The sequence below is a fragment of the Notolabrus celidotus genome, chromosome 22, assembly GCF_009762535.1.
Source record: "Notolabrus celidotus isolate fNotCel1 chromosome 22, fNotCel1.pri, whole genome shotgun sequence".
NCBI lineage: Eukaryota > Metazoa > Chordata > Actinopteri > Labriformes > Labridae > Notolabrus > Notolabrus celidotus.
The window spans coordinates 14,676,447-14,700,161 of record NC_048293.1 but is presented as its reverse complement, the minus strand read 5'-3'; the positions used below and the strand labels follow the sequence as shown (position 1 = coordinate 14,700,161).

The following is a 23,715-nucleotide window of genomic DNA, read 5'->3' as shown; positions in this document are numbered from 1 at the left end:
CTGCTGTTGGTAGTCACAGAGTAAACATCTGTTCAGAGAGAGGGACTTTGAATATCAGCACTATCCCTCCCAACCAGATTTCCTCTTAGCCCCGCAACACAGATCGGCGTGTGCCATCATGATAGTGCCGGACTCATAACCAATCGGAGGACGTAGTAAGGGCTGCCCCTTAACCAATCAGGACGGAGGATTGGAGATTAGCTGTGATTGGTCCGTCATAACAGGAACATGGGGTATAATAACTGTGCTTGATACAAAGGCATTGGAAAACGCAGAGATTTTGCAACAGTCTCAAATTACTCCACTTACTGATGAGTACAGATAGGTATTATGACCTTTTCTCCAAACCCAGCAGAAAAAAAGCAATGCTTTTTACACCATTCCTACAGCAGCTTTAAGGTTTCAATCATTCATGATTTTCATTCTGTATTTTGTACCTGTCTTGGTGTGATCATGCGACTTAGCTTTATTATTATTATTATTTTTAATAAAATGTATGTTTTTCCAATGTGTAATAATAAAATACTTTTAATAATCTTTTAATCCATCCATCCAAATAAGGAAATGCAGTGCCTCAATGGTTTGGCTTTCTCATATGTTCTTTGTAATGTAACTATGTTATTACCTCGTGGTTAACTTTGTATCTCATTGAATGCATTAAATATAAAGAATATTCATTATTTATAACCAAAGGTCCTGTTGCAGGGAAATTTGACCTTTCTCGTGACAGCGTCTCCATGGCAACTTCACCACACAAACATTCAGAGCGGTGCTTGCTATCGTTACAGACAGTGAAGTTCTGAAACCTCTGGAGTGTTTACCGTGTGAGTTCTCCTCTCCTTGTGGTAGCTCGTTGAGGTGTCGGGTAAGACCTGTAGCCTGTAAAAGAAGCAGCGATGCCGAAGAAGAAAGTCACCAAAGTGAAGAGGGCAAAGGCCGGGTAAGTACCGTGTCTATACAGGGTGTCAAACATACGGTCCGCGGGACAAAACCGGCCCTCCAGAGGTTCCAATCCGGCCCCTGGGATGTCTAGTTGCAAAGTGAAAATTTTGCAACTTTTCAATAAGAGTAACTGCTATTTCAGATTTGTCCTCTGGGGGTCGCATCCAATCATAGTCCTGATGGAGCGCACCTGAACGGCGCTCTGGGACTCGTGAAGTGAGGAAAAAGAAAATTTGCAGTTTGCACAATCCGGTGGAAATTCATAGACTTTTTAGAGCACTTCATGATCCAATTTTTCATGAATCAATTTTTTGCACTAAAACAAAGGTTACTATGTTATAATTTTACTGGTCCGGCCCACTTGAGATCAACTCCAGCTGTACCTAAAAAATAAATTTTTATTTACTTTTGTGCATTGCCTTTACACTGCTTGGCAGTACCTGCACCCAAATGGACTTGAAGCACTTTGTTACCCGTACTGATCTTGTTACCCGTACTGATCTTGTTTCCTCTTCTCTAGATCTTTGCTTGTGTTGTTCTTGTTCTCGTATGTACACTACCGTTCAAAAGTTTGGGGTCACTTAGAAATTTCCTTATTTTTGAAAGAAAAGCACTGTTTTTTTCAATAAAGATAACATTAATTTAATCAGAAATACAGTCTATACATTGTGAATGTGGTAAATGACTATTCTAGCTGCAAACGTTTGGTTTTTAATGGAATATCTACATAGGTGTTTAGAGGCTCATTTCCAGCAACCATCACTCCAGTGTTCTAATGGTACATTGTGTTTGCTAATCGCTTTAGAAAGCTAATGGATGATTAGAAACATCTTGAAAACCCTTGTGCAGATACGTTAGCACAGCTGAAAACGGTTTTGCTGGTTAGAGAAGCTATAAAACTGGCCTTTCTTTGAGCTAGTTGAGTATCTGGAGCATCACATTTGTGGGTTTGATTATACTCTCAAAATGAACAGAAAAAGAGAACTTTCATATGAAACTCCACAGTCTATTCTTGTTCTTAGAAATAAAGGCTATTCCATGTGAGAAATTTCCAAGAAACTGAAGATTTCCTACAGCAGTGTGTACTACTCCCTTCAGAGAACAGCACAAACAGGCTCTAACCAGAGTAGAAAGAGAAGTGGGAGGCCCCGGTGCACAACTGAACAAGAAGACAAGTACAGTAGAGTCTCTAGTTCGAGAAATAGACGCCTCACAGGTCCTGAACTGGCAGCTTCATTAAATGGTACCTGCAAAACGCCAGTGTGAACGTCTACAGTGAAGAGGCGACTCCGGGATGCTGGCCTTCTAGGCAGAGTGGCAAAGAAAAAGCCATATCTGAGACTGGCCAATAAAAGGAAAAGATTAATATGGGCAAAAAAACACATTGGACAGAGGAAGATTGGAAAAAAGTACGGACGGAAAAATCGAAATTTGAGGTGTTTGGATCACACAGAAGAAGATTAGTGAGACACAGAACAAGTGAAAAGATGCTGGAAGAGTGCCTGACGCCATCTGTTAAGCATGGTGGAGGTCATGTGATGGTCTGGGGCTGCTTTGGTGCAGGTAAAGTGGGAGATTTGTAAAAAATGAAAGGGATTTTGAATAATGAAGGCTATCACTCAATTTTGTAACGCCATGCCATACCCTGTGGACAGCGCTTGATTGGAGCCAATTTCCTCCTACAACAGGACAATGACCCAAAGCACACTTCCAAATTATGCAAGAACTATTTAGGGAAGAAGCAGGCAGCTGGTATTCTGTCTGTAATGGAGTGGACAGCGCAGTCACCAGATCTCAACCCCATTGAGCTGTTGTGGGAGCAGCTTGACCGTATGGTACGCAAGAAGTGTCCATCAAGCCAATCCAACTTGTGGGAGGTGCTTCAGAAAGCGTGGGGTGAAATTTCTTCAGATTCCCTCAACAAATTAACAGCTAGAATGCCAAAGGTCTGCAATGCTGTAGTTGCTGAAAAGGGAGCATTCTTTGATGAAAGCAAAGTTTGAAGGACAAAATTATTATTTCAACTAAAAATCATTATTTCTAACATTCTCAATGTCTTGACTATATTTTCTTTTCATTTTGTAACTCATTTGATAAATAAAAGTGTGAGTTTTCATGAAAAACACAAAATTGTCTGGGTGACCCCAAACTTTTGAACAGTAGTGTACATTGCTTTGGATAAAAGCGTCTGCTAAATGACATTGTAACACTGTAACATTGTACGCCACGTACAATTGTACGTTGTACATTGTACGCCCTGAACTGAAATGAGTTTGACACCCCATACAAGCATACAAGGTCACACTTTTACACTTGTAGCCTTCAGAGGTTCAATATAACTGTAAGTGGTGTTGTTTTGTGACAGGAAAGGAAAAAAAGAAGCCAAACAAGAGTCAAAAGCAGACAAAGAGTCGGACATGGAGAAGGCAAGGGCCAACGCTGCCCTGTGGGAGCTGAGGTTACAGGTCAGCGACCAGTCGCTCATGCAGTACCGTGAGGCTTGCCATAAGTTAGCATGCACAAACGAGGTGCTCACCAATCAGCTGTACCGCGCTGAGAAGGACTCCATCGACATGACTGGCTTCTTGAAGAGACAGGATGCAGCTAAAGAGGAGAAGGTTGGAGAATAGCAGGTTGTGTGAGTGTAAATTGACTTGTAGGGTGGGACTGTTTTAATCAAGTTTTACTTCTTTGACAGATTAGTGTGCTGCAGAGAAGCCTCAAAAGACAAGAGTTACTCTTCCGTGAAGAGCAAAACAAACTGGTGAGTTAGTTTTAAAACGCAGCCACAAGAAAAGAAACAACTTCCACTCGACCCATAAAACATGGTTCATAGTAGAGTACTGCTGTGATTTATCGTGCACAACTCAAACCTGTAGCATCTGAAAAATGTGCTGCGCTGTGTCTTAGCAGCTGTCTTGTGTATAATTATGTTGACGTTTAGTATGTAAGAAAACAACAAGCAAACAAAGCGTCCATAAAACAAAAAAACAAACCCTACATTCCGAGTTACATGGTTTAATGTTATTTTAATCTATGCCGGTGGCCACAGAAGAAATGCGTAGCCTGAATTGAAAGTGCTTGGCCGGGAAAAGTCACACTGCTGGTCTTGATGTGTTAACCATACTTCACATGTCACACAGATTCTTACTTTAAAATACCAGTTTAAGTTACATAACACTACACACACCAAAGAGACTTATTTTGATTCCTTTTATCCTCACTGACCTCTGCTCCTCCTTGTTAAAATCAAGCTATCAAACTGACATGACAAAATTCAAGTGGCTTTACTGGACAAAATAAAAGGTATATAAAAGTTCTTGCTTCTTTTGCTTGCAGCTGTTTTCCATTTTCCAGCTCTTACTTCATGCTGGTAAAAAAAAAAAAAAAGTCCAATAAGAGGAGGAAAATAGAGGCATGGTCTGGACTAACTTGAAACATCTCTATTTTAGACAACTGTCACATATGTCCAGTTACTGAGAAAAAAAATACTGTTTTGTGGTTGAGTCTGAAGATGTGACTTCAAGACGTTTGTGCCTCATTAAAAGGTTCATTCTAAAAAATTAAATTAGCTAATGGAAACTGCTCCATCAAAGGCGCTGAATGACCTGGTTTCTCTCAAAAGAGAGACATGATGAAACTGAGTGTTGAGAAAGTCGGTCAGGAAAATGACAAAGGCTTTCCCAAGTTCATTTTCTGTACAGCTTGAGAGAAAAGAAAGCCAGAAACTTTATTTTTGGTATTTAAAAAAAAAAAGCTGGCCTCTGACAGATCACGCGCATAAAAAAAAATACGACTGATTGGTCGATTGATGTAGACAGAGTTATGTGAAGAATAACGATTAGACCTAGAGTTGTAATCAGATGGTCGATAACCTCTCATTTAGTCGTCATGTACATGTTTGTGGGTGCTTGTTTTGCCAGTCTCTCATGACTTTGGTCATTTTGTCACATTTTTGCTCTGGCTGGCTTCTCCACAGTAGCATCTTGAGGTATTTAGTCTGACTGATCTGTGCTTAAGTTGGTTTTGCAGAAGAGCATTGCCCATGTGAACTTTGGTGTAAAAATCCCCAAACTTTTACAAGCTGATGCTATGGGAATTTTGCAGCATCAATATAGATGGGTGGATTTACTTTTAAGGCATGCATTGAATATGTGCAATGTTTTTCATTCTGTGCTTTTAATTATATGATTGGTTTTAACAGACAGAAGATTATACACTCCAAATCAATGACATGAAGGAGCTGTTCAGAAAGAAGTCAAGTGATTTTGACATGATTCAAGATGGATTTCGAAAAATTAAGGAGTTTCAGAAGACAAAATTCCTGATGGAGCAGGAACTGAGTGACGTGAGGAACAAAAAGAAAATCCATACACAATTTAAAATAATGAATTAATAGATATGGCTGATATTTTCAATCCTACCGATAATGATGTTTTTATTTTGCAGATCAGAGAAGACATGGAGGCTGAGAACAAAGAGCACAGTGAAAACCTAAACAAAATGGAGTGCAAGTTCTTAAAAGAAAAGGTATTCTGAAGTCTGTGAGAATTCTCTGTAAAAATAGCGAGTGGCTTATATTGGTCCCTGTGAAACATTAAGTGAGATCTGCACATTTCCTGCAGGCTCAGCTGGAGAGTGAAGCTGAGGGAAGGATAGCCGCGGTAGTGAAGGAGGCCCACAATGAAGCCATCGTGTGAGTGTGTTTCTGCTGTTCCCTTTACAATCTAATTTTATTCTTTGAACAGCTCTTTGATGTGCTCACAACGCAAAGAGAAAATAATTTACTCACACGAGTGTTTATGTATATAAATATATATATAGCTAGAGCTAATGTTATTTTCTCGACCGCACTGGTTGCTCATGTTCAGATAGTGTACATCAGTGAAGCCAATGATCACATCTTTATCCACCCCTGAGGAGAGGATAATGCATGTGTGGAAAGTCATAGTTTATTCCCTTTAAGGCCATATGATGGACATTTCTGCTGTGTTTAGTCCTTTTTACGGCTCATAAAAGTTTAACATTGATACTGGTGTGGTCCTGCTGGCCTCCTTATAGTTTCAGGAATTGATTTCATTTTATACATACTCAGTTTGTTTTGTCAAAGTCAAGGGCATGACTACATATAGTTAAAATATCTGCGTATTAAACAGAACATTTAGTGCTGTAATTTTTGACTCAGCCTGAGAGAATGTGGCTCTTAAATAAGCTTAGAATATGTGTAATAATGTTCTTCTTGAGTTACAGCAAGTTTGAACAACCTTCTTGTTTGTCCTGTAAACTATTCAGGCAGTTGGACGACACCTTGCGCTCCGTGTTCAGGGAGAATGTTCGCCTCAATGAAGCACTGAAATATCACATAAAAGAGGCAGAGGATCTTGTGAAACGGACAAACACACTGGCAGAGGAAAATGCATCTCTGGCGCTGGAAAAGGTGTGTTTGAATCATTGGACAGCAAATAGAAGTGTTACTATTAGGCACCAGTTGTGCTTGGATAGACACCATTCATCTGCATTTTCAATCATTTCAGTTATGAGGCACTTGTCAGATCTGCGCAGAATATATATTTCAGGTGGATTTTCCCCCTGTGTTGTTTACTTATGTGGACCCTGTGTATTTGGTTGTGGTTGTAGTCCAACACCCCCCACCACCTCCTGACTACTATCCAGCCACTCAGTGGTCAGTGGTTGTGGTGAGTTTCCACTGGTGGATGGGTTCAAATTTAGTGGCTTCTTCTTCACAGGTTTCTGGCACCAGCTCTTTAAGACAAATAAATACAGGGTGCATTAATCTTACCTGTGATGATGACAGTGAATACAGAGTGTAAATCCACCTTATAGAAGCTTTGGCGGCTCACTCAGCAGCACAGCAGCTAGCACACAAACCATAATCTGTTTCCACATTGGCATGAAATTCAAAGTTTTTCCAGTGTGAGCTCAATGTCATCCATTTACCTTCTTTCCTCCTCTGTCAACTCACCCAGAGCACGTATGAGTCAATTGTAAAGAAGAATACAGCTCAGATGGAGGCCCCAAAAGAGGAGCTTTCTCAACTTAAGGCCAAGATAGCCTTCCTGGAGAATGCCCTGGAGCTTAAAGCGGGTTTGTATGAGCAAAAGATAGAGAAGGAAAAGGAGAGGACCCTGGTCAAGACCCAGGCCAGCCATGTAGAGCTGGAGAAGCTGCAGAAAGTGCTTACAATGCGGGAGAGAGAATTGGGACACATCAAGCAGCTAGCGAGCTCCATCGTCAAGCAGCGCACGGAGCTGGAGCAGTTCTTCCACGAGGGCCTGGCTCAGGTAAAGCAGGAGATTGTTACCAGCAGGATGCAGTACAAAAAGGAGGCAATGCAGGCTTATCGCTGGAGGATGAGAGAAGCCACAGCAGGAAAGCTAAAGTTCCCACCCATCCGCACTTTTCATAAAAGCCCCCACAGTACCAACTCCGTGTTTTCAGATATGGAGGCAGCCTCACAGTGGTAGGTCCACTTTCCATCATTCCCATGACTTTTACAACTGTGTTTGTCTTTGTGATATTTAAAATATTTACTAAAGATGAGTAGCCTTCAACCCATTCAGTCATCCTCAACCCCTAACCTTCTCTTCTTCATGTGTGTATAGACTATATATGGCAACTATTTCTAAGTTGCAGAAGAAACATTGATATGTGTCATTCTCCTTTTTAAAGGACTCATCAGCCAGGCAGCAAAGTGGACATTTCAGATCTCACCTGGGAGCAGAAGGAACAAGTGCTCAGGCTTCTCTTTGCTAAAATGAATGGACAGACTGTAAGGTAAAGAACTTCTCCATTGTTAAGATATGCGTGTCTTTGTAAAAGACTCACTGGTATCCTAAATGCACTTGTAATCACACAGAAACTTCTGGACCAGTTACCTCAGATGAATTCACTGCAGTGACACCAAGCAGTAGTCCAGGCCAAACTTGACGTGACTCCTCCCTCTTTTTAATGTTTTAAACAGCCATTTTCTCAGAAGAAGAGGATACCATAAAACATCAGTTAGGCTTCAACCAATTTTCTTTTCCAGCTGCTTAAAAAGAATGAAGAAAGAGTCTGGGCACAATAGTAAAAATAGGCCCCGCCACAGAGTCGTGTGCTTGGAAACAAACATCTGGTCACGTCGATTTGCTTTCTGCCTATTGGCCCCTCTTCACGTGCACTGGCTGTTTATTTTGTTCTTTGAACGCTTGTGGTCAGAGAGCAGCTGGTAACATGATTTTCAGAAAGGAGTGTGCAGGGGATCTGGATGTATGGGGGTATGGCAGGCAAAGATGTATATTCATGTTAGCAGTGGTCTGGCACCTAGTCCACCAGAATAACAGAGAACATTTGGCGTCTCTTGAGTCCGTTAGCAACATCCAAGTCCATGTGAATCGTGTTGACCTAGAGTGACCCCCTTTCCAAGACAGGCTGCAGGCCTGAGTGAATAGACACCAGTGTGCTAAAACATGACTTTACACTTGGAGGTTCTGTGTTTAACTGCAACTCTGCATTTTCTGTGATAGGAAAGCGAGCAGACATCTGGTTTTGTCTGCCTCCCCTGACAAGAAGAGCCCCACTGAGAGGGATGCTGCTGCCGTGTAAGAAACTAAAGGAATGCAAGAGAATAAAAGTTATACCTCATCTTTGCAATTAAGAGGCCTGTGCAGATTTATTGGTCCCACATTCCATGTTTAGCTTAGAAGCATGGGCTGTGTGAACATAAGTGCCAACATTTGATTTATTAGACAGTTGCATTTAAGTGTTGCATAATGATGACTGTCTTACAGAATTAGAGAGGAGCAGTCCCTGGCGACCTTCATCACAGAGGCGCCTGAGCCCGCTCTGCCCCCGAACCCAACCAGCCTACCGGATATATACACCACATGACCTCTGTTTGGCCTTTGCAGCGCACATCAAACTCCGGATTGTTTGCCTTTGCTTTGTGCGCTTCCCACAGAGTGTCAATCATGTTTACTGTAGAACACACAAGTGTTTGTTATAAATATCTTACCGTGCATGAATATATGACTCGTGAGTGTATGGTACTAGTTTGAATTCATTTAAAGGACCTGTTTCCTAAAGAATGACTACTTTCCGACCACAAAGCACCGATACCAAATTATGCACCGAAGAAAATACAAAACCTGTAAACAAACAGTGGATGTTGGGTCAGTGGAACACAATGCATTGTGTCTAAAGCAGCTATCATTTATGTGGATTGTATACACTACACATCTGAGATAATGACACTGATATCAAAACATAGCTTCAGCGAAACAGATCTTTTGCAGAGTTAAATCTTGCTCACAGTGGTTTTATTTCAAAGTATCAAATCTAGAACAAAGTCCTTCAAAGTAAAAGTGTTACTTAAAATGTATTAAATTATTCACATTGAGCATTGTTATATTTTGTGGATGGAAGGTGTCTAGGTCATCTGGTTATTTGGACTGACCAGTAGCACTTGGATGGAGTATTTAGCGTCCCATAGTTGGCATGGTGACTGCAGGAGTTTTCAAAGTGGCGTCTTCGGCTTTCCACTGTGAGGTTACCGTTTTTATTTGTGTGTAGAACTGGATACCCTGCAGAGAAGAAAATAAAACGTTTCCATGAAAACTTAACTGCTGCATTTGTCTTACTCCTGGAACAATACGCTGCTTTTGTTTATTTCTTACTTGTTTTCCATAGAAGTTCATGTCCCCTCTGAAGGATCCTCTTGATCCAGTGAAGGAGAACATGGGTAGAGGAACCGGGATGGGAACATTGACTCCGATCTGCAGAAACATGTTTGTCCATTTCATTTCACATGTAATTGTGAGCTTTATAAAAGAATTACTGCTGAGATGAGTGAGATCTAGCAGATGATAAATGTGGTATATCTGTGTTCAACAAGCTTACATGATCGCTCTTAAAGCTAAACCTGCGGCTTATGTTAAAGCATAACATGCTCTTTTTGAAGGGAGGAAAAAACTAAATAAAGTATTTTGTTATGAAAGCAGCAGAGGCTTTGCATGGTTGGTTTTGAATGTTTAAAACAGCGGGAATACATTTGGAACACTAAGGCCTTTTGGCGAAGGTGGAGGAAGGAAAAAAAGGAAAAGTAGATGTTTGTTGCATCGAGGTTTGGAGAGGAGTACAGCACATGGCCTGCACAGCATTCCCCGACATGTGAACAGCAAACACAGGGCATAACTAGGGCTCCACAGGCAAACAAACAGGGTAAAGGATGGCTGTGTTTTTGCTTGTGATGAACAGGACCCCAGGAATCCCTTGTTGAGTTTAATTTAAGATTTCCCTCCTCGAGTACTTCCCGGAAAAATGTTTCTATGTCCCCCTGTTTTCAGGTAAAACACATATTTGCTGTTGCTATTTGTGTTCTGTACCAGTGGGGTAATGGAGGAAGGGGGTTGCTAAAGGTGTTTATTTTAGGTTAGGGGCAAACAAGGCTATACTTGACATGGAAAATAATTGTTTTTTTATGTGTGTGTGCAGGTTTTACAAACAGAAAAGTGATGAGCTCCCTGTTTGAGATGCTGCATAGACATGACAGGCTGATGTGAATGTCTCCTTTCTCTCAAAACTGAGGAACACATTTGGAGGCTGAAGCCACTCACCTGGCCCACGTCCACCTCATGAGTGTATTTGCGTGCAGTGGCACCATTTGTGGTGAAGATAGCTGTTCCGTTGCCATAGACGTTCTTGTTGACCATACTGATGGCATCATCCAGAGTGTCTGCCTCGAGAACGACCAATACAGGCCCAAAAATCTCCTCGGTGTAGCACTTCATCTGAGGCTGCAGAGCACAAAAACCAACACTTTAAAAGTTCGGCCTTAGAAGAACTTAAATACAAATGCAAATAAAGATAGTAAACCCACGTACTGTGACATTGCCAATGATAGTTGGACCCACAAAGTTGCCGTTCTCATAACCTTTGACGTTGACGTTTCTGCCGTCCAGGAGCATCTTAGCTCCCTCATCCACTCCACTCTGGATCAGACTGCATACTCTCTCTTTAGCCTGCGGAGAAATCAGGGGCCCCACGTCTGCTCCAGGCTGGTCTCCTAGCAGGGCCCCAAAAAACAACCAGCTATAAGGTTACATAGCATGGCATTCACATGATGTGAGCACATAATGGGCATGACATTCGAATATGTCTTTTGCCACAAACACGCAAAAGCCAGGACGAGGGGCACCTTCAGGCACACCCTCAAAAATGGATACTTATGGGTTTCCTGTGTACGACACAAATTAGAGTCCATATCACGGCAAACAGGGAAAATCCTTCTCAATTCTACTCCACATCATTCCTTTCTGAAAAGGTTTTGATGCTCTGAACCGCTATTTATGCCTGAGCCGCGGATCTGGCCACAAATTTGCAGCATGGCTGAGTCAACAGGCCATCGCTCCCAGCTGACTCTATCGCAGAGTTACAACAGCGTAGAAGGCGAGAGGTGTGGTTAGGGCGGCGTGGGTGGCCACCAAAATGACTAAACCAGAGGCCCTCGGGTGAACAGAGGCTCAGGAGAGAAAGGGGTGAAGGGTGGAGTGATGGGGTGCGGTACCTGCGTTCACTCGCAGGGCCTTGGCACGATCCACCAGCTCCGGTAGCCAGCTCCGGGCCTCGCCCACAAGGATGGCCGTGGACAGAGCCATGCAGCGCTGTCCTGCTGCCCCGAATGCTGCACCCACAAGCTGGTTCAGAGTGTTCTCCTTGTTTGCATCAGGCATCACCACACCATGGTTCTTGGCTCCCTGTAGTGCAGAAGAAGTGGTTAGCCTTCTGCTGTTTGATCTCAATATCAGAGAAACATATTAAAACAACCTCCAAATTTCACAAATTACATCCTTATGGGGTTGATGGACACACATCAAGTTTATTGGGGGAAGATCTATTATGCACAACTTGGCTCTTTAACAGTGATGCACAGCTGCAATCTCTGCTTTGCACTCTCTCACTTCTGTACAGCTGGCAGTGAGGAGGAGCAACAAGGATCTGTTAGGCAACACTGCCACCTTCTGGACGTTTATAGTAAGTATCAGAAACATCACCTGTGTAGCATTATCATTTCATACTCACCATGTTGGACTGGACCCTCTTGCCATTTTTAGATCCCTTCTCGTAAATATACTCCCCAGCTTGATTGGAGCCAACAAAGCTAATGGCTCTGATAGCAGGATGTTCACAGATGAAGTTAACAGCTGTGAAAGGATTTTTAAAACAGAGAGGTATCAACTGATTAGTAAAAAATAAGGACTAATGTTTAAAATACTGTTTGGCACTAAATTATAGTGAAAATCCAGCTTTTATCATAATAAACTAGTTGATGACAATGGAAAATTATGAAAATCTTAGTTATTTGTATTACTGTTAATTAGTTTTTGATTCCACTTGTTTTAAAGACAGAAAAGGAGGAAATCTACATCTACACTATAGATAGGCTAAGAACACTAAATGCCACAGGTGAAAAGCATCAGATAACATCTCTCACCATTATGTTGGCCGTGGATGATGTTGAGTGTCCCGTCTGGAGCGCCAGCATCCTGCAGCATCTTGGCCAGAAGCATGGTACAGGTTGGCACCCGCTCCGAAGGCTTCAGCAGGTAGGTGTTACCGCACACCATGCCCATGGGGAACATCCATAGAGGGATCATGGCAGGGAAGTTGAAAGGGGCAATGCCAGCGCACACTCCTATGGGGAGGCGGTAAGTGTAGGTGTCCATGTCCTTTGTGATGGAGGGAAGAGTTTCACCGAGCATCAGGGAGGTGATGCTGCAGGCGTGCTCTACAACCTCTGTGAAGAGAAGACAAAAATGTGCTATTGATTATTTTGCAAATGTGCTAGGCCATGTGTGTGTGAATTCTTTTCTTTAGCCCTTTTGGTCAGTGTTGACATTGTGTGGAGTCATGTCTGCAGGGTTTAAATTCTGAATAAGGATTTTCCTCTAACCTTGATGATTGTGTTATGAACACAGAAAAATACTTCTTGAACTAAAGATGAGATGTAGGACTTTTATAACAACCTGTAATAAAGAAGGGAGTAAAAGAAGGCTTCATTCAATATTATTTTCATATCAGCCACCAACAATATCTCATGCCTTTTCAAAATGTAGGGCAAAGGTGATCATTTGTAGCAGCCATTCAAAGGCCCTCTGCAGATTTGTACACATGCAGAGCAAATATAACTCATTAACTTTCCCTTAACATCAGTTAAAGTCTACATGACATGCAAAGGTTCACTCATGTCCCCCTCTATAAAGCCCCTCTGTCTGTGCATGTGAGTGAGGTAAACTTACGCAATCCTCTGAACACATCCCCCTCTGCGTCTGCAAGGGTCTTGCCCTGCTCCACTGTGATTGACTTTGCAAGTTCTTTCTAAAACAAAAGATGACCCTTGTATCACTCCTTTGTTTTCAGCTTCATTTTACAGTTGCACCTTATACTCAGGGGCACTTGACTTACAATGTTGTCCTTGATAAGTTGCTGATAGCGCAGGAAGACCTGTTGCCGAGCCAAGATGGAGGTCTCGGACCAAGAGGGAAAGGCTCTGGAGCAGGAGTCCACAGCAGCCAGCATCTCCTCCTGGGTGGCTTTGGGTACACGGTAGACTACCTCGTTGGTTGCCTGTTGAAGAGGAAAAAAAAGTAAGGCCATTGGGATAAGTCAATTTAAATAATAGGCTAAAGATCAATTTGTTCTAATCAGCATGTGCTGTTTTCGTTCATGTAACATTACGTAACTGGTGAATCTTGGGTAATGTTTAACTGAGATGTCTGGCATTTCATAAATCTGCAAGTCAGAGTTTATCAGATAGGACTGAGAGGATTTCTGCAGATTTCCAAGTCCCCCAAAGAAAATATTACTGAGTTCTCCATTTGCAGCAGAGGCTAGAAGCAATTTCTATGAAGTATTTAGATGGCATCAGTTATTGAATTTGTATATGCGTATATAATTTATGCTGTTAGATAATGTCAATCACTCTATACAACAAAAAATATATGTTTGGTATTCTATAAGTGAATGTTTTAAACCACAAATGCACGAATATTAAACCTATCACAAAAAAAGACAACTGTGTAAACATGTTCAACATCAGTGCTACCAAATGTCCACACAGCAACATGTTTAGTTAACAAGGCCGGATTAAATACTTACAGGATTGTGAACATCCAGCCATTCTGTAGTCTTGGATTCAACAAACTTCCCATCAATAAAAAGCTTGGTTGTGGGCTGCAAGGAGAGATGCATATAGGTTAATTACCCATGCATGACATTTGATGTAATATGTGAACAGCAGACTGATTGGAGGTGTACAATGTTCCCACCACTGAGGAAGAGTAGCACATGCGGCCAACTCTAAGCGGAACCTAAGAAAGGAACAAAAGAAATCATACATCAGAAATGTTATCCATCCGTTATAACACTGTAACTGTAGCTTGTATTTAGGTATTTCCACAGACACTACCCTAACTTTAACCCTTATGCTGGCTGTTTCCAGTTGCAGTCTGATGGCCCACAAGATTAATGAGCAACTAACAAAGTCTGGAGTTATGAAGAGGCCTGAAGGGGACAAAGTCAAGGGGACTGGACTGAACAGGAAGAATGAAAGCAGTCCAGCCAACAAGGCCAGAGTGACACCTTTTAATGAGATTTAGTGTTTCAATAATAGTTGCTGAGGATAGACCTTTTAGTTTCTACTATAGCTCAGATTATAGGAGGTAGTAGGCTACTGTGACAAAACACATTCAGTGTGATTGCATGTGACCAAAAGTCATCCACAGAACAAAAAATAAAAAATAAATCCCATCTATGAGAACTAACAGTGTGCTGGGCAAGAACCTAAATCCTGCAGCACATGACACCTGGCACTTTGTAAACAATGTGAGCTGTCAAACTGACTGCGCCATTTGCAACTGAGTACAGTAAAGGATATAACACCAACCTTTGCCTTCAGCACGGATCTTAATGCTGTGGTTGCCATGTTGAAAATGTTATTAAGCACAGGTCCACTTGACTTGACCCAACTCTGCAGGTAGGACGGTGGCCAGGAGAAGACAGCATTCAGCCTTCCTCCAAACAAAGTTGTATCCCTGTGGGCGGGCTTTAGGGAAATCAGAGGCTTGCTATTGGCTCCGTGTTCGCACTCCCATTAGTAACGCGACCTGATTGGCCAACTGTCAGCACATTCTATCCAATCACTAGTTGATATTTTAACTAATCCCGCCTTAGTGTAATACCTCGACTAACCATTGGTTAAAAGAAATAAAGCAGACTTGCGTAACCCGGAGATAAACTGTGACCACAAAAGCTGCTTCAGTTCAGACAGCTAGCTTCTCTATGGACACTGAATGCATTGCCCTGGCCGAGTCATGTGTTTAAAAGTAACACAAGACAGGAAGAAATACTTTCCCAGTAAAATGTGGAGGACATCGGCTCAACTCATTCTCCAGATATAGTCGAAATCATAGCCACAACAATGCACTTGTCCATAGTCTCCCTAACCAAGGTACAGTACTGTTATGATTGGCTGTGTGCTGCTGGGTGCTCTGTGTGTCTGCACCAGGCAGCTAATGTGAACCATATGAAGCCAAGTTGTTGCTTAGTCATGGACCAAAGATTAGGTAGGAGGGATTTTAGGGGCACATACTATTGGTTGTTGGAGGATGAAGAGGAAGGGAGAGTGTAGAAAAAGTGCTTGCAGTAGTTGGTTCAGTCTAGTTGGGAAAGAACAGTAGAGCCAAAAAAAGCTATGACAACTCAAACCAAGGTGAACTATTAGACATGACTCTTCAATGGGAAAATGTGATGCATTTTCATTTTCATATGGACAGTGTTTTCTGTTTTGTTTCTCTATATAGCCTGTCCTTCATGGATACTTCAGAAGTTCCTGCTCCTGGAGGGTTCGCATAGGTAAGTCACATCACAGCAATCTTCTACCTTTCTGTAAAAGCTGCAAAATGATTTGTTTTCAGCAAAATGATAATGGACTTTTTTGTGCACCAGCTTTTGCCCTCAAAGGTATTGAGTATGACCAGGCTCCAGTCAATCTAATCAAAGATGGAGGTCATCAGGTACAGTAGCCTTTAATTCACAGAGTCTGTGTCACTGCAGAAACGACCGTGCATGATCATTTGCACAACACATTTGGTGTTTTCTAGAATTGTGCACAACGATCTGCTAATATAGTCTTTAAACTATCGATGTACTCTTACAACTGCTTGAAAAATACTTGTTTCACAAAAGCTCTCTTTGTGCTCAAGCGTACCCAAGAGTTCAAGTCTGTGAACCCAATGCAACAAGTGCCTGCAGTTGAAATTGATGGCATCACCCTCTGTCAGTCAGTGAGTTCTCCAAACTCTTCTCAGTGTAAATCATGCAGGGCCATATTTTAGTGAACTGGAATGTAATTAGAAATGTTTTTGCTCACACAGCTGGCAGTGATCCAGTATCTCGATGAGACCAGGCCAGGGGCTCGGCTTCTCCCAGCAGACCCAAAGAAGCGTGCTCAGGTTCGCATGATAAGTGACCTCATTGCATCTGGGATACAGCCCCTACAGGTGAGAACGGCACAGTCCAAATGATTGCAAAGACAACACATTACCTCACAATGATGATAATCATACACTTGTGTGTTTTAGAATTTGTACGTGATTCAGAAAATAGGAGCAGAAAAGATGCAGTGGTCTCATCACTTCATTGATCGTGGCTTTCAGGGTTTGTGGAGGCTCTTTAACTATACCTCAAAATCCAAAGTTATTCTTCACTCTTCACGTTATTCATGTGCACTTTTTTCTTGTACAGCTCTTGAGCCCATTCTGAAGCAAACAGCGGGGAAATATTGTGTAGGGGATGAGGTAAGAGCATGACTTTTACATTAAAGCATGACAGAAGTGTGATATACAACAGACATTTTATCTTGCTTGTTTCTTTAAGATATCCATGGCAGACACTTGTTTGGTCCCACAAGTCTACAATGCAGAGAGGTATGTAATGAATTATTTAAAAAAAAAAACTAAGAGTCACCCCAAGCAAGCTATACTCAAGTCGCTGCTTAACTTCAAACACCCTTTACAAAGTAGTCTGTTCCCTCTCTCTTCATCCTCTACAGATTCAAAGTTGACATCGATCAGTATCCCACCATCAAAAGGTTGAATCAAACCTTACTTGAGATTGATGCCTTCAAAGTGAGCCACCCATCTAACCAACCAGACACACCTGCTGACCTGCGTGCATAGTGCTCAACAGCTTCAGACAACACATGCAGCTTTGTACTTTGTTAAATAAAACACTTTGTAAACAATCCTATCAGTGTTGTATTACTCTCAGAAACAAAAGGAAGCTTTGAGTTTAAAAGATTTATTAGCATTTGCCTTTACACATATCAGCGTATCTCAAATACACTGATATGGGGACAAGATAAAGGTCATAACCTAATGTGTAAAACACTCAGATCAGATTTGCTATGCAAATTTTGAAACCTCTCATTTCCCTGGTTACAGCATGTTAATTATGTGGATAAAGAATGAATGGTTATTAAAAGACTTCTAAAAAGAAGTTATGAGTTATAAAGAGAAAAAAAGACGTACAAAAAGTGTTAAAACAAACAACCACAGAAAAAAAACTGGAACAGATATATAAACATTGAGATACTCCAATGTCTCATACTGTCAGGACAGATAACAAAATATTAACAAGTTCTAAAAACATTTGTCCTATTTGGATTCCTTCTGCATGAATCAATCACTTGTCACCGGGAATCTCTACTGTGCACTTCACTGTGTCGTTGTAGAAGTTACCGGAGCAGTCTGATCCACCAAACACCAGCAAGCTGCATTTTACAAGGACATTTTTGCCTTGCTGTTTCTCAGCATCTGTTATGAGGGAGCAGCCCAAACGCACCATGCTGTGTCCTGCACGAGGCTTGGCGCAGAGCAGAGATGATGCCACTGAGCTCCACATGTTGGTGTCTGAGGAGAGAGGAAATAACAAAACACTTAATCTAACACTCTCGAAAACATGGGTTTACAGAAGGAGACATGACAATGTAATGTGGAGACAAGAATACAATTCACCAAATACAGTTTTCTGAAGTGACATAAACAAGCCACTCACTAGTGTTGAAAATATGAACATCCTGCAGGGCTCCAATTGTACTGCAGCCTCCACTGATTAAAATCCTGTTGTCTGACACTGGTACAGCTGCATGAAACCTGTCCATGTGCACACAAGGTTTTCACATCAACTATGCCAGATTATACAAAATAATGAAACCACTCAGTGCACATTAAGTAACATATAACACAGGAAGACAGTAAAATCTTCTAACAATGAATTATATTTCAATATTTGAAAACATGAGATTACATTTATTTCTGTGACCGTCTGTTTGAGATGCCATAAATACATGGAGCACATGAGCACATCAATGACATTCCTCAAGGTTGATCAGTAGTTATTAAGTACTCACCCTCGAGGCAGTGGCGGCATGTTTTCACACTTCACAGCTGTGTACTCCATGAATCCTTCCCTCATTAAGAAAGTAATCATCAGTTTAAAGCTGGACACAATATGTTCCCTAATGCAGCTGATGAATGTTCATCTTACCCAGATCTAGAATGTGAAGATCATTAAGGAAGGTAGCCGTCGTCCGCCCTCCAAATATTATCAACTTATGTGACATTAATGAAGCTGAATGTCTGTTTAACACAAAAAAAAATCATGATATCAATGTTTAAAGAAAAAAGAACAGTATTTGGAAGATTGTAAACTCACTACGGTTGATTTGGAAATGAGACTGACCCAAACCGAGGCAGAGGTCTGTCTCCCTCCACAATAGGCTGATACCAGAGTTCAAACTCTGGGTTGAAGATGTACAGAGCATTACTGCAGGATTTATCCTCAGATGAGTGACTTGGCTTCACTCCACCAAAGACAAAAAGCTCTTTCTTGTAAAAAGCTGCAGAGTGATAGGCCAGATTTGGAACATTCCCCTTTGCCTACAGGGAGTAAATCCACAAGCACAAACAAAAGAAAGCACTTACAAGAAGTCTAGTCGAGTCTGATGAGAAAAAGAAAACAACAAGAGGTCAGTAACTTGCAACAAACCCACAGTGACAAGCTTCCACTTCCAGGTGAGAGTATCAAGGATGTAGAGTTCGCTGTAGTGCTGATCCTCCATCAGGCCACCATAAACAAAGACCGACTTAGAATCCGGGTCATAGGTCGCTGAGTGTCCACGAGCACATGGGGGTACAGGTCCAGGAGAAGAGGAGTTCATGGGGAACCAGAAGTCATTGTCTGGGATGTGGTTCAGAAAGACAACTAAATGCAGATTAACACATCATGTTTGTTGTAGAAAAGCTCACTGTGTATATTTTACTGACCTAACTCAAACTTCCACAGGGAGTCCTTGCAGTAGCTCTCTTCTTCTGTCTCCCCTCCGATGAGGATGGCTGTGTCAGGGTCACTCAGGCACATCGTGTGGCTCCAGCGCTGTGATGGGCAGGCTGAAACTAAACATAATCACTGTTATAACCTACTTTACAAACATAAATGTGACCCCCATTGGATGTTGAAGTTTTTTATTGACCTTCCCTGTTCTCAGTCTTAATCTGCACAGAAATGTCCTCTTGGCTGTTTATACTGGACAGCCTCATTTTCTTGGGGGTTGAAGGCCGGACAGTGTCCTCGGAAAGTCTGTCCATGTCTTCTAAACTCCATGTTAGGTGGCGTCTCTTATTGATAACTGTAGGTCTAGGTGTCTTCTCCTTAAAGGCAAAACAAGGTATTGAACCAACAGTTCACATACTTTACACAGGCGTGGAAACTATATTTAAAAAAAGCAGTAGTGTGGTGAGCATATCACAGAATCAGAAACCTATTTAAATAAACTTACCGGAGGCCAGACTGAGGTTTTACTTCCTGTGGTGGAAATACTGGTGTCGATTTTGTTCACTTGGATCTCTACATAAGAAACACTTTCACCCAAGTGTGACACATCAGCAGCTATCTGCAAGGCAGGACAATTAGATGGTGCAGGGGGAAAAAAGTAAAAACTGTGAAACTATTGAGCCAAATTGATCTCACCGTTTCATTTGCAATGCTTTGATGTAATGTGGAAGAGAGATCAGTGGCATTGTGCTTGTCTGGGAACAGACATTTCCTTTGAACCAGAGGAGTGCTGCTGAAGATACTGGATTTGTCCTGTATGCCTACCTGCTCAAAAGTCAATGACATTATATTAAATAAAACAAGAGGGATGTATAATATGCACCAGGAGGAATGTGCACTTTAAATCTATACATTACAGAATGCCAGGTTAGGAAATACAATGGTTGTTATCTATCCTGCTGAATTGGGAGCAGTTATCTTACCTCTCCACACACTGTAAGCACAATCTTGCCATAAACTCCTCTTCTGCTTCTCTCTGCTGCTACTGAGACGATATCAGAGCTCCACTCGCCCTCCCAGGTCAGGCACCTGAGTTCAGAGTCACTTTTAATCATTTGGATTCTTGTGTTTCTTGTACAAGGAAAACAGTGGTGGACAGTAACTAAGTAAATTTAGTTAAGTACAGTTTTTAAGTATCTGTACTTTACTTGGGTATTATTTTTGGGGGGAACTTATTACCTTTACTCAACTACATTTGAAAGACAAATATCATACTTTTGACTCCACTACATTTCTATCAGACCTCTAGTTATTCACTACTTTTAGTCAGCTGTTGAATTTTCTTTTCTAAAATCAGATCCCAAAGACCGCAAATTGCCCGTGTACTTGTGTTTGGTTTGTCTCAGTGGTGTAGCCATATCTCTGTTGAGCGTAGAGCAGATCAGACGTTATAATAATAATAATAATAATAATAATAATAAAAATAATAATACATTTTATTTTGTGCGCCTTTCAGATCACCCAAGGTCATCTTACAGATAATAAAAACATTCATCATTAAAACATCATAAAAACAAACAAACAAACAAAAAGTAATAAATAAAAACTAAAAACTAGTGAGGTGCAGAGAGTCCAGTTAGAGTGAATATGCCAGTTTGAACTGGGGAGTTTTGAGTTGGGATTTGAATGATGTAATGGAGTCCGACTGTCTTATGTGTGGGGGGAGGGAGTTCCAGAGTCTGGGTGCTGAGCAGCTGAAGGCTCGGGCACCCATGGTACTGAGGCGTGATGGTGGAATTGTTTATAGTCCAGCAGAGGTTGAGCGGAGGGAGCGGTAGGGAGTGTATTCATGAAGGAGGTCGCTGAGGTAAGTGGGGGCCAGGTTGTGGAGAGCTTTGTAGGTGAGGAGAAGGTTTATTCAGTTCAGTCCGTTCATTTAATTGTGGCGATGATGGCTATGGCGGATGATGATGATGATGATAATCTACCTGAGCACCATGGCCATATTTTAAGCCCATGTTTGAGGTTTTTAAAATAAAGAATGATTGGTATTGTTGTAAATCTCTGATCTGTTTACCACACAATCTTCATCACAGCCTACAAAACATCACCATCTAACCTGTTTAAAGCATGTGAAGGTCTTGTTTTTATCCCAGATTAACATTTTAAACCAACTTGTCTGTGCTTGTATAGTATCTTAGTTTGTGTTTCTATTTTATATAATACATTTCAGATTTTAAATAATGTTTTCTAGATCAACATAACGTATCAGAATGAACACCCATCAATCAATCAGACATTATTTATAAAGCGCTTTTCATACAATGACATTGTAACAAAGTGCTGTACATAACTTCAAAATAGAATAAATTAAGAAAAAGATCCCACCCCTAGCCCCAACCCCAAACCCACCCCATAATCCTAAGGTTAAGAACACAATATATGCAACAATAGTAATAAAAACACTAAAAATTTAATTAATAAATACAATAAATAAAGAAGTTGCTGAACAAACTGAGGAAACACTGTCATGATATCTTAATGAGGAAACACTGGAGGTAAAATAAGATGTTAAAACTCAAAACAGGAAATTAAAATCACCAAAATAAAATACATTTCTAAGATAATAAAAGACTAAAATATTAAACCATTAAAATAAATTAAGATGCTAGACTTAAAATAAATAAATATGTACATAAATAAATAAAGTAGAATAAAAGTGACTAAATTTGAAATAGATAATAAATAGATAAATAAATAGAACTATTAAGAATAAAAATAAAACTTAGTTAATATACATTTTGATATATTTAACAATGTACTTTGAATACTTAAATACTTTTTGCAAGTACTCCAGTGCTTTAACTCAATTAATAATTTGACTGAACAACTGTCACGTGTATTGGAGTAATATCTGACCAGGAGGATCTAAAGGCTACTTTGAATTAAGAAATTAATCTTAATCTACTTTGTCCACCACTGAAAGTAACTGGAACTTTGAGGCTACAAACCTTGCTTGAGATGTCAGGGTCCCTATTTTCTCCGCAGGCACTTCAGCACTGACCACAACCTCTACAGAGATTGTTGTGTCAATGCATTTCCACTCTCCAAGACCAAAGACCACTAGCTGTTTGGGTAGAGGCAGGGGCACGTGGACTTGGAAGCATCTTCGGTTGGATTTGCTGCCCGGTGGTGAGACCCGGTCGACATGTTAGAAATGTTGCTTCAGTGTGAAAATAACTCTATACAGTTTTCTCTTCTCTCAGAAAGACCTACCTGTGGAACGGGCGAGGGGCGTCACGCAGGGAGTAGAGGACATAAAAATTCAGCTTCCCCATGTTGTTTCGGATTCTTCTCACCTTGAAGTTTATACTTAAAACAACCAGCAACACTACAGCTCAACCGGGACCGGTGGCGTCACTTCGTATTGGCTGACTTGAGCGCGTGGACGCTGTGAAACCACACACCTGAAACCGTCTTCAGTTAATTAATGACATCATGTATTTTAGTAGTTGTGTCGAATACTTTAAATGAAGCAAGGTTTCAAAGAACAGCTGAATATGAATTACACTTGAGAGTATCTGAAACTGTTATTTCTGTTGGTTATAGTTTATAGTTGGTATGTTTCATTTCCAGTGTGAAAAACAGCTTTTACTTCTATTTTATTATTATTTTTTGTTTTTATCCAACTAATTAATTGACTTAAATTGTATTTGATTATATATTATTATTATTATTATTATTATTATTATTATTATTATTATTATTATTATTATTTTTGTATTATTATTTTTTTCTCATTTATTATTTTAATGTTCCTAATTTATCTTTTTCACTTTTTCTTTTTTTTTTTCTTACACAAAATAATAATACAGCAACACAACTCTGATTGGACAAGGTCTAAACAAACAAACAAATATACAAACAAATAAACATGATAACCTTCAACAGGACAAGACATGGGAGCAAGGGGTGGAGCGTAAATATTGTTTAGTGTATAGATAAAGAGATAGAAAATTGAAGAAAAAAATAAATAAAATGTATACATACATGTTCATTCAAAAATTGATGGGGTTTAAAACTCAAGTATCAATAGGAGCCATCAAGGCCTTTTATCTATCACTGATAAAATAAAATTCAAAGAGCCTCTGTGGCCCCTGCCTGGATCTACAAATGCTGATGCTGCTTGCTCCATAGAGATCAGTTCCAAATAATCTTTAAGCCAGCTGTCTATATCAAAACATTTTGCTTTTCTTACCTTCCAATTCATTAAAATTGTCCGTTTCACAAATAGAAATGCTAACGTGATCCAGTGTTGAAATTCACTGGATGTTAATCCATCCCTAGTTTCCCAATAGGGCCACTGTAGGACATAATGATATA

At 40.7% G+C, this 23,715-nt stretch overlaps 4 protein-coding genes across 6 annotated transcripts; 2 read left to right on the top strand and 2 right to left on the bottom strand.

Moving 5' to 3' along the window:
* Positions 1-749: 749 nt before the first annotated feature.
* LOC117806825 (basal body-orientation factor 1-like) lies at positions 750-8,966 on the top strand. Its single transcript, XM_034675901.1, has 11 exons — positions 750-940; positions 3,308-3,560; positions 3,641-3,706; positions 5,147-5,290; positions 5,392-5,472; positions 5,568-5,638; positions 6,235-6,379; positions 6,930-7,423; positions 7,633-7,737; positions 8,469-8,543; positions 8,733-8,966. The coding sequence occupies exons 1-11, from the start codon at positions 897-899 to the stop codon at positions 8,830-8,832; spliced, it is 1,578 nt and encodes a 525-aa protein (XP_034531792.1). The 5' UTR covers positions 750-896; the 3' UTR covers positions 8,833-8,966.
* A 267-nt stretch (positions 8,967-9,233) lies between these two features.
* On the bottom strand, positions 9,234-15,028 carry aldh6a1 (aldehyde dehydrogenase 6 family, member A1). 2 transcript variants are annotated; one of them, XR_004629768.1, is made up of 13 exons: positions 14,885-15,028; positions 14,268-14,309; positions 14,098-14,172; positions 13,405-13,566; positions 13,239-13,317; positions 12,434-12,736; positions 12,022-12,143; positions 11,507-11,696; positions 10,824-11,005; positions 10,557-10,736; positions 9,618-9,716; positions 9,356-9,524; positions 9,234-9,303 (listed from the first exon to the last, which is right to left on the bottom strand). XR_004629768.1 is itself a non-coding variant. In XM_034675902.1 (12 exons), exons 1-12 carry the CDS (start codon positions 14,921-14,923, stop codon positions 9,420-9,422), a joined length of 1,578 nt encoding a protein of 525 aa, XP_034531793.1. In that variant the 5' UTR covers positions 14,924-15,027; the 3' UTR covers positions 9,239-9,419. The 2 variants fall into 2 exon arrangements, 1 of the variants encoding a protein (XP_034531793.1); XM_034675902.1 differs by having other exon boundaries at positions 9,239-9,524; positions 14,885-15,027.
* Positions 15,029-15,208: 180 nt separating this feature from the next.
* gstz1 (glutathione S-transferase zeta 1) lies at positions 15,209-17,245 on the top strand. Of its 2 annotated transcripts, none has more exons than XM_034675903.1 (9): positions 15,209-15,448; positions 15,801-15,852; positions 15,946-16,013; positions 16,203-16,283; positions 16,374-16,499; positions 16,581-16,656; positions 16,744-16,796; positions 16,876-16,925; positions 17,051-17,245. In XM_034675903.1, the coding sequence occupies exons 1-9, from the start codon at positions 15,419-15,421 to the stop codon at positions 17,175-17,177; spliced, it is 663 nt and encodes a 220-aa protein (XP_034531794.1). In that variant the 5' UTR covers positions 15,209-15,418; the 3' UTR covers positions 17,178-17,245. The 2 variants fall into 2 exon arrangements, with proteins under 2 accessions (XP_034531794.1, XP_034531795.1); XM_034675904.1 differs by lacking the exon at positions 15,209-15,448 and adding an exon at positions 15,544-15,709.
* A 37-nt stretch (positions 17,246-17,282) lies between these two features.
* Positions 17,283-22,801, bottom strand: zgc:163014 (uncharacterized protein LOC100038766 homolog). Its single transcript, XM_034675900.1, has 13 exons — positions 22,609-22,801; positions 22,344-22,514; positions 20,316-20,421; positions 20,029-20,157; positions 19,838-19,951; positions 19,532-19,709; positions 19,326-19,454; positions 19,052-19,239; positions 18,742-18,938; positions 18,547-18,638; positions 18,410-18,464; positions 18,055-18,152; positions 17,283-17,909 (listed from the first exon to the last, which is right to left on the bottom strand). Exons 1-13 carry the CDS (start codon positions 22,668-22,670, stop codon positions 17,683-17,685), a joined length of 1,746 nt encoding a protein of 581 aa, XP_034531791.1. The 5' UTR covers positions 22,671-22,801; the 3' UTR covers positions 17,283-17,682.
* Positions 22,802-23,715: the final 914 nt, after the last annotated feature.

Bases quoted from the DNA above. Each gene is read 5' to 3' on its own strand.
- aldh6a1 (XM_034675902.1), bottom strand. From the start codon at position 14,923: ATGGCAACCACAGCATTAAGATCCGTGCTGAAGGCAAAG. The intron at 14,310-14,884 runs GTTGGTGTTATA...TTCCTTTCTTAG, and splicing joins GATCCGTGCTGAAGGCAAAG to GTTCCGCTTAGAGTTGGCCG. The intron at 11,006-11,506 runs GTACCGCACCCC...GGGCCCTGCTAG, and splicing joins GGCCCTGCGAGTGAACGCAG to GAGACCAGCCTGGAGCAGAC.
- LOC117806825 (XM_034675901.1), top strand. From the start codon at position 897: ATGCCGAAGAAGAAAGTCACCAAAGTGAAGAGGGCAAAGGCCGG. The intron at 5,639-6,234 runs GTGAGTGTGTTT...TAAACTATTCAG, and splicing joins GCCCACAATGAAGCCATCGT to GCAGTTGGACGACACCTTGC. The intron at 6,380-6,929 runs GTGTGTTTGAAT...CAACTCACCCAG, and splicing joins CATCTCTGGCGCTGGAAAAG to AGCACGTATGAGTCAATTGT.
- gstz1 (XM_034675903.1), top strand. From the start codon at position 15,419: ATGCACTTGTCCATAGTCTCCCTAACCAAG. The intron at 15,449-15,800 runs GTACAGTACTGT...TTCTCTATATAG, and splicing joins CCATAGTCTCCCTAACCAAG to CCTGTCCTTCATGGATACTT. The intron at 16,284-16,373 runs GTGAGTTCTCCA...TTGCTCACACAG, and splicing joins GCATCACCCTCTGTCAGTCA to CTGGCAGTGATCCAGTATCT.
- zgc:163014 (XM_034675900.1), bottom strand. From the start codon at position 22,670: ATGGGGAAGCTGAATTTTTATGTCCTCTACTCCCTGCGTGACGCCCCT. The intron at 22,515-22,608 runs GTAGGTCTTTCT...ACCACCGGGCAG, and splicing joins GCCCCTCGCCCGTTCCACAG to CAAATCCAACCGAAGATGCT. The intron at 18,639-18,741 runs GTCAGTCTCATT...TGTGTTAAACAG, and splicing joins AGACCTCTGCCTCGGTTTGG to ACATTCAGCTTCATTAATGT.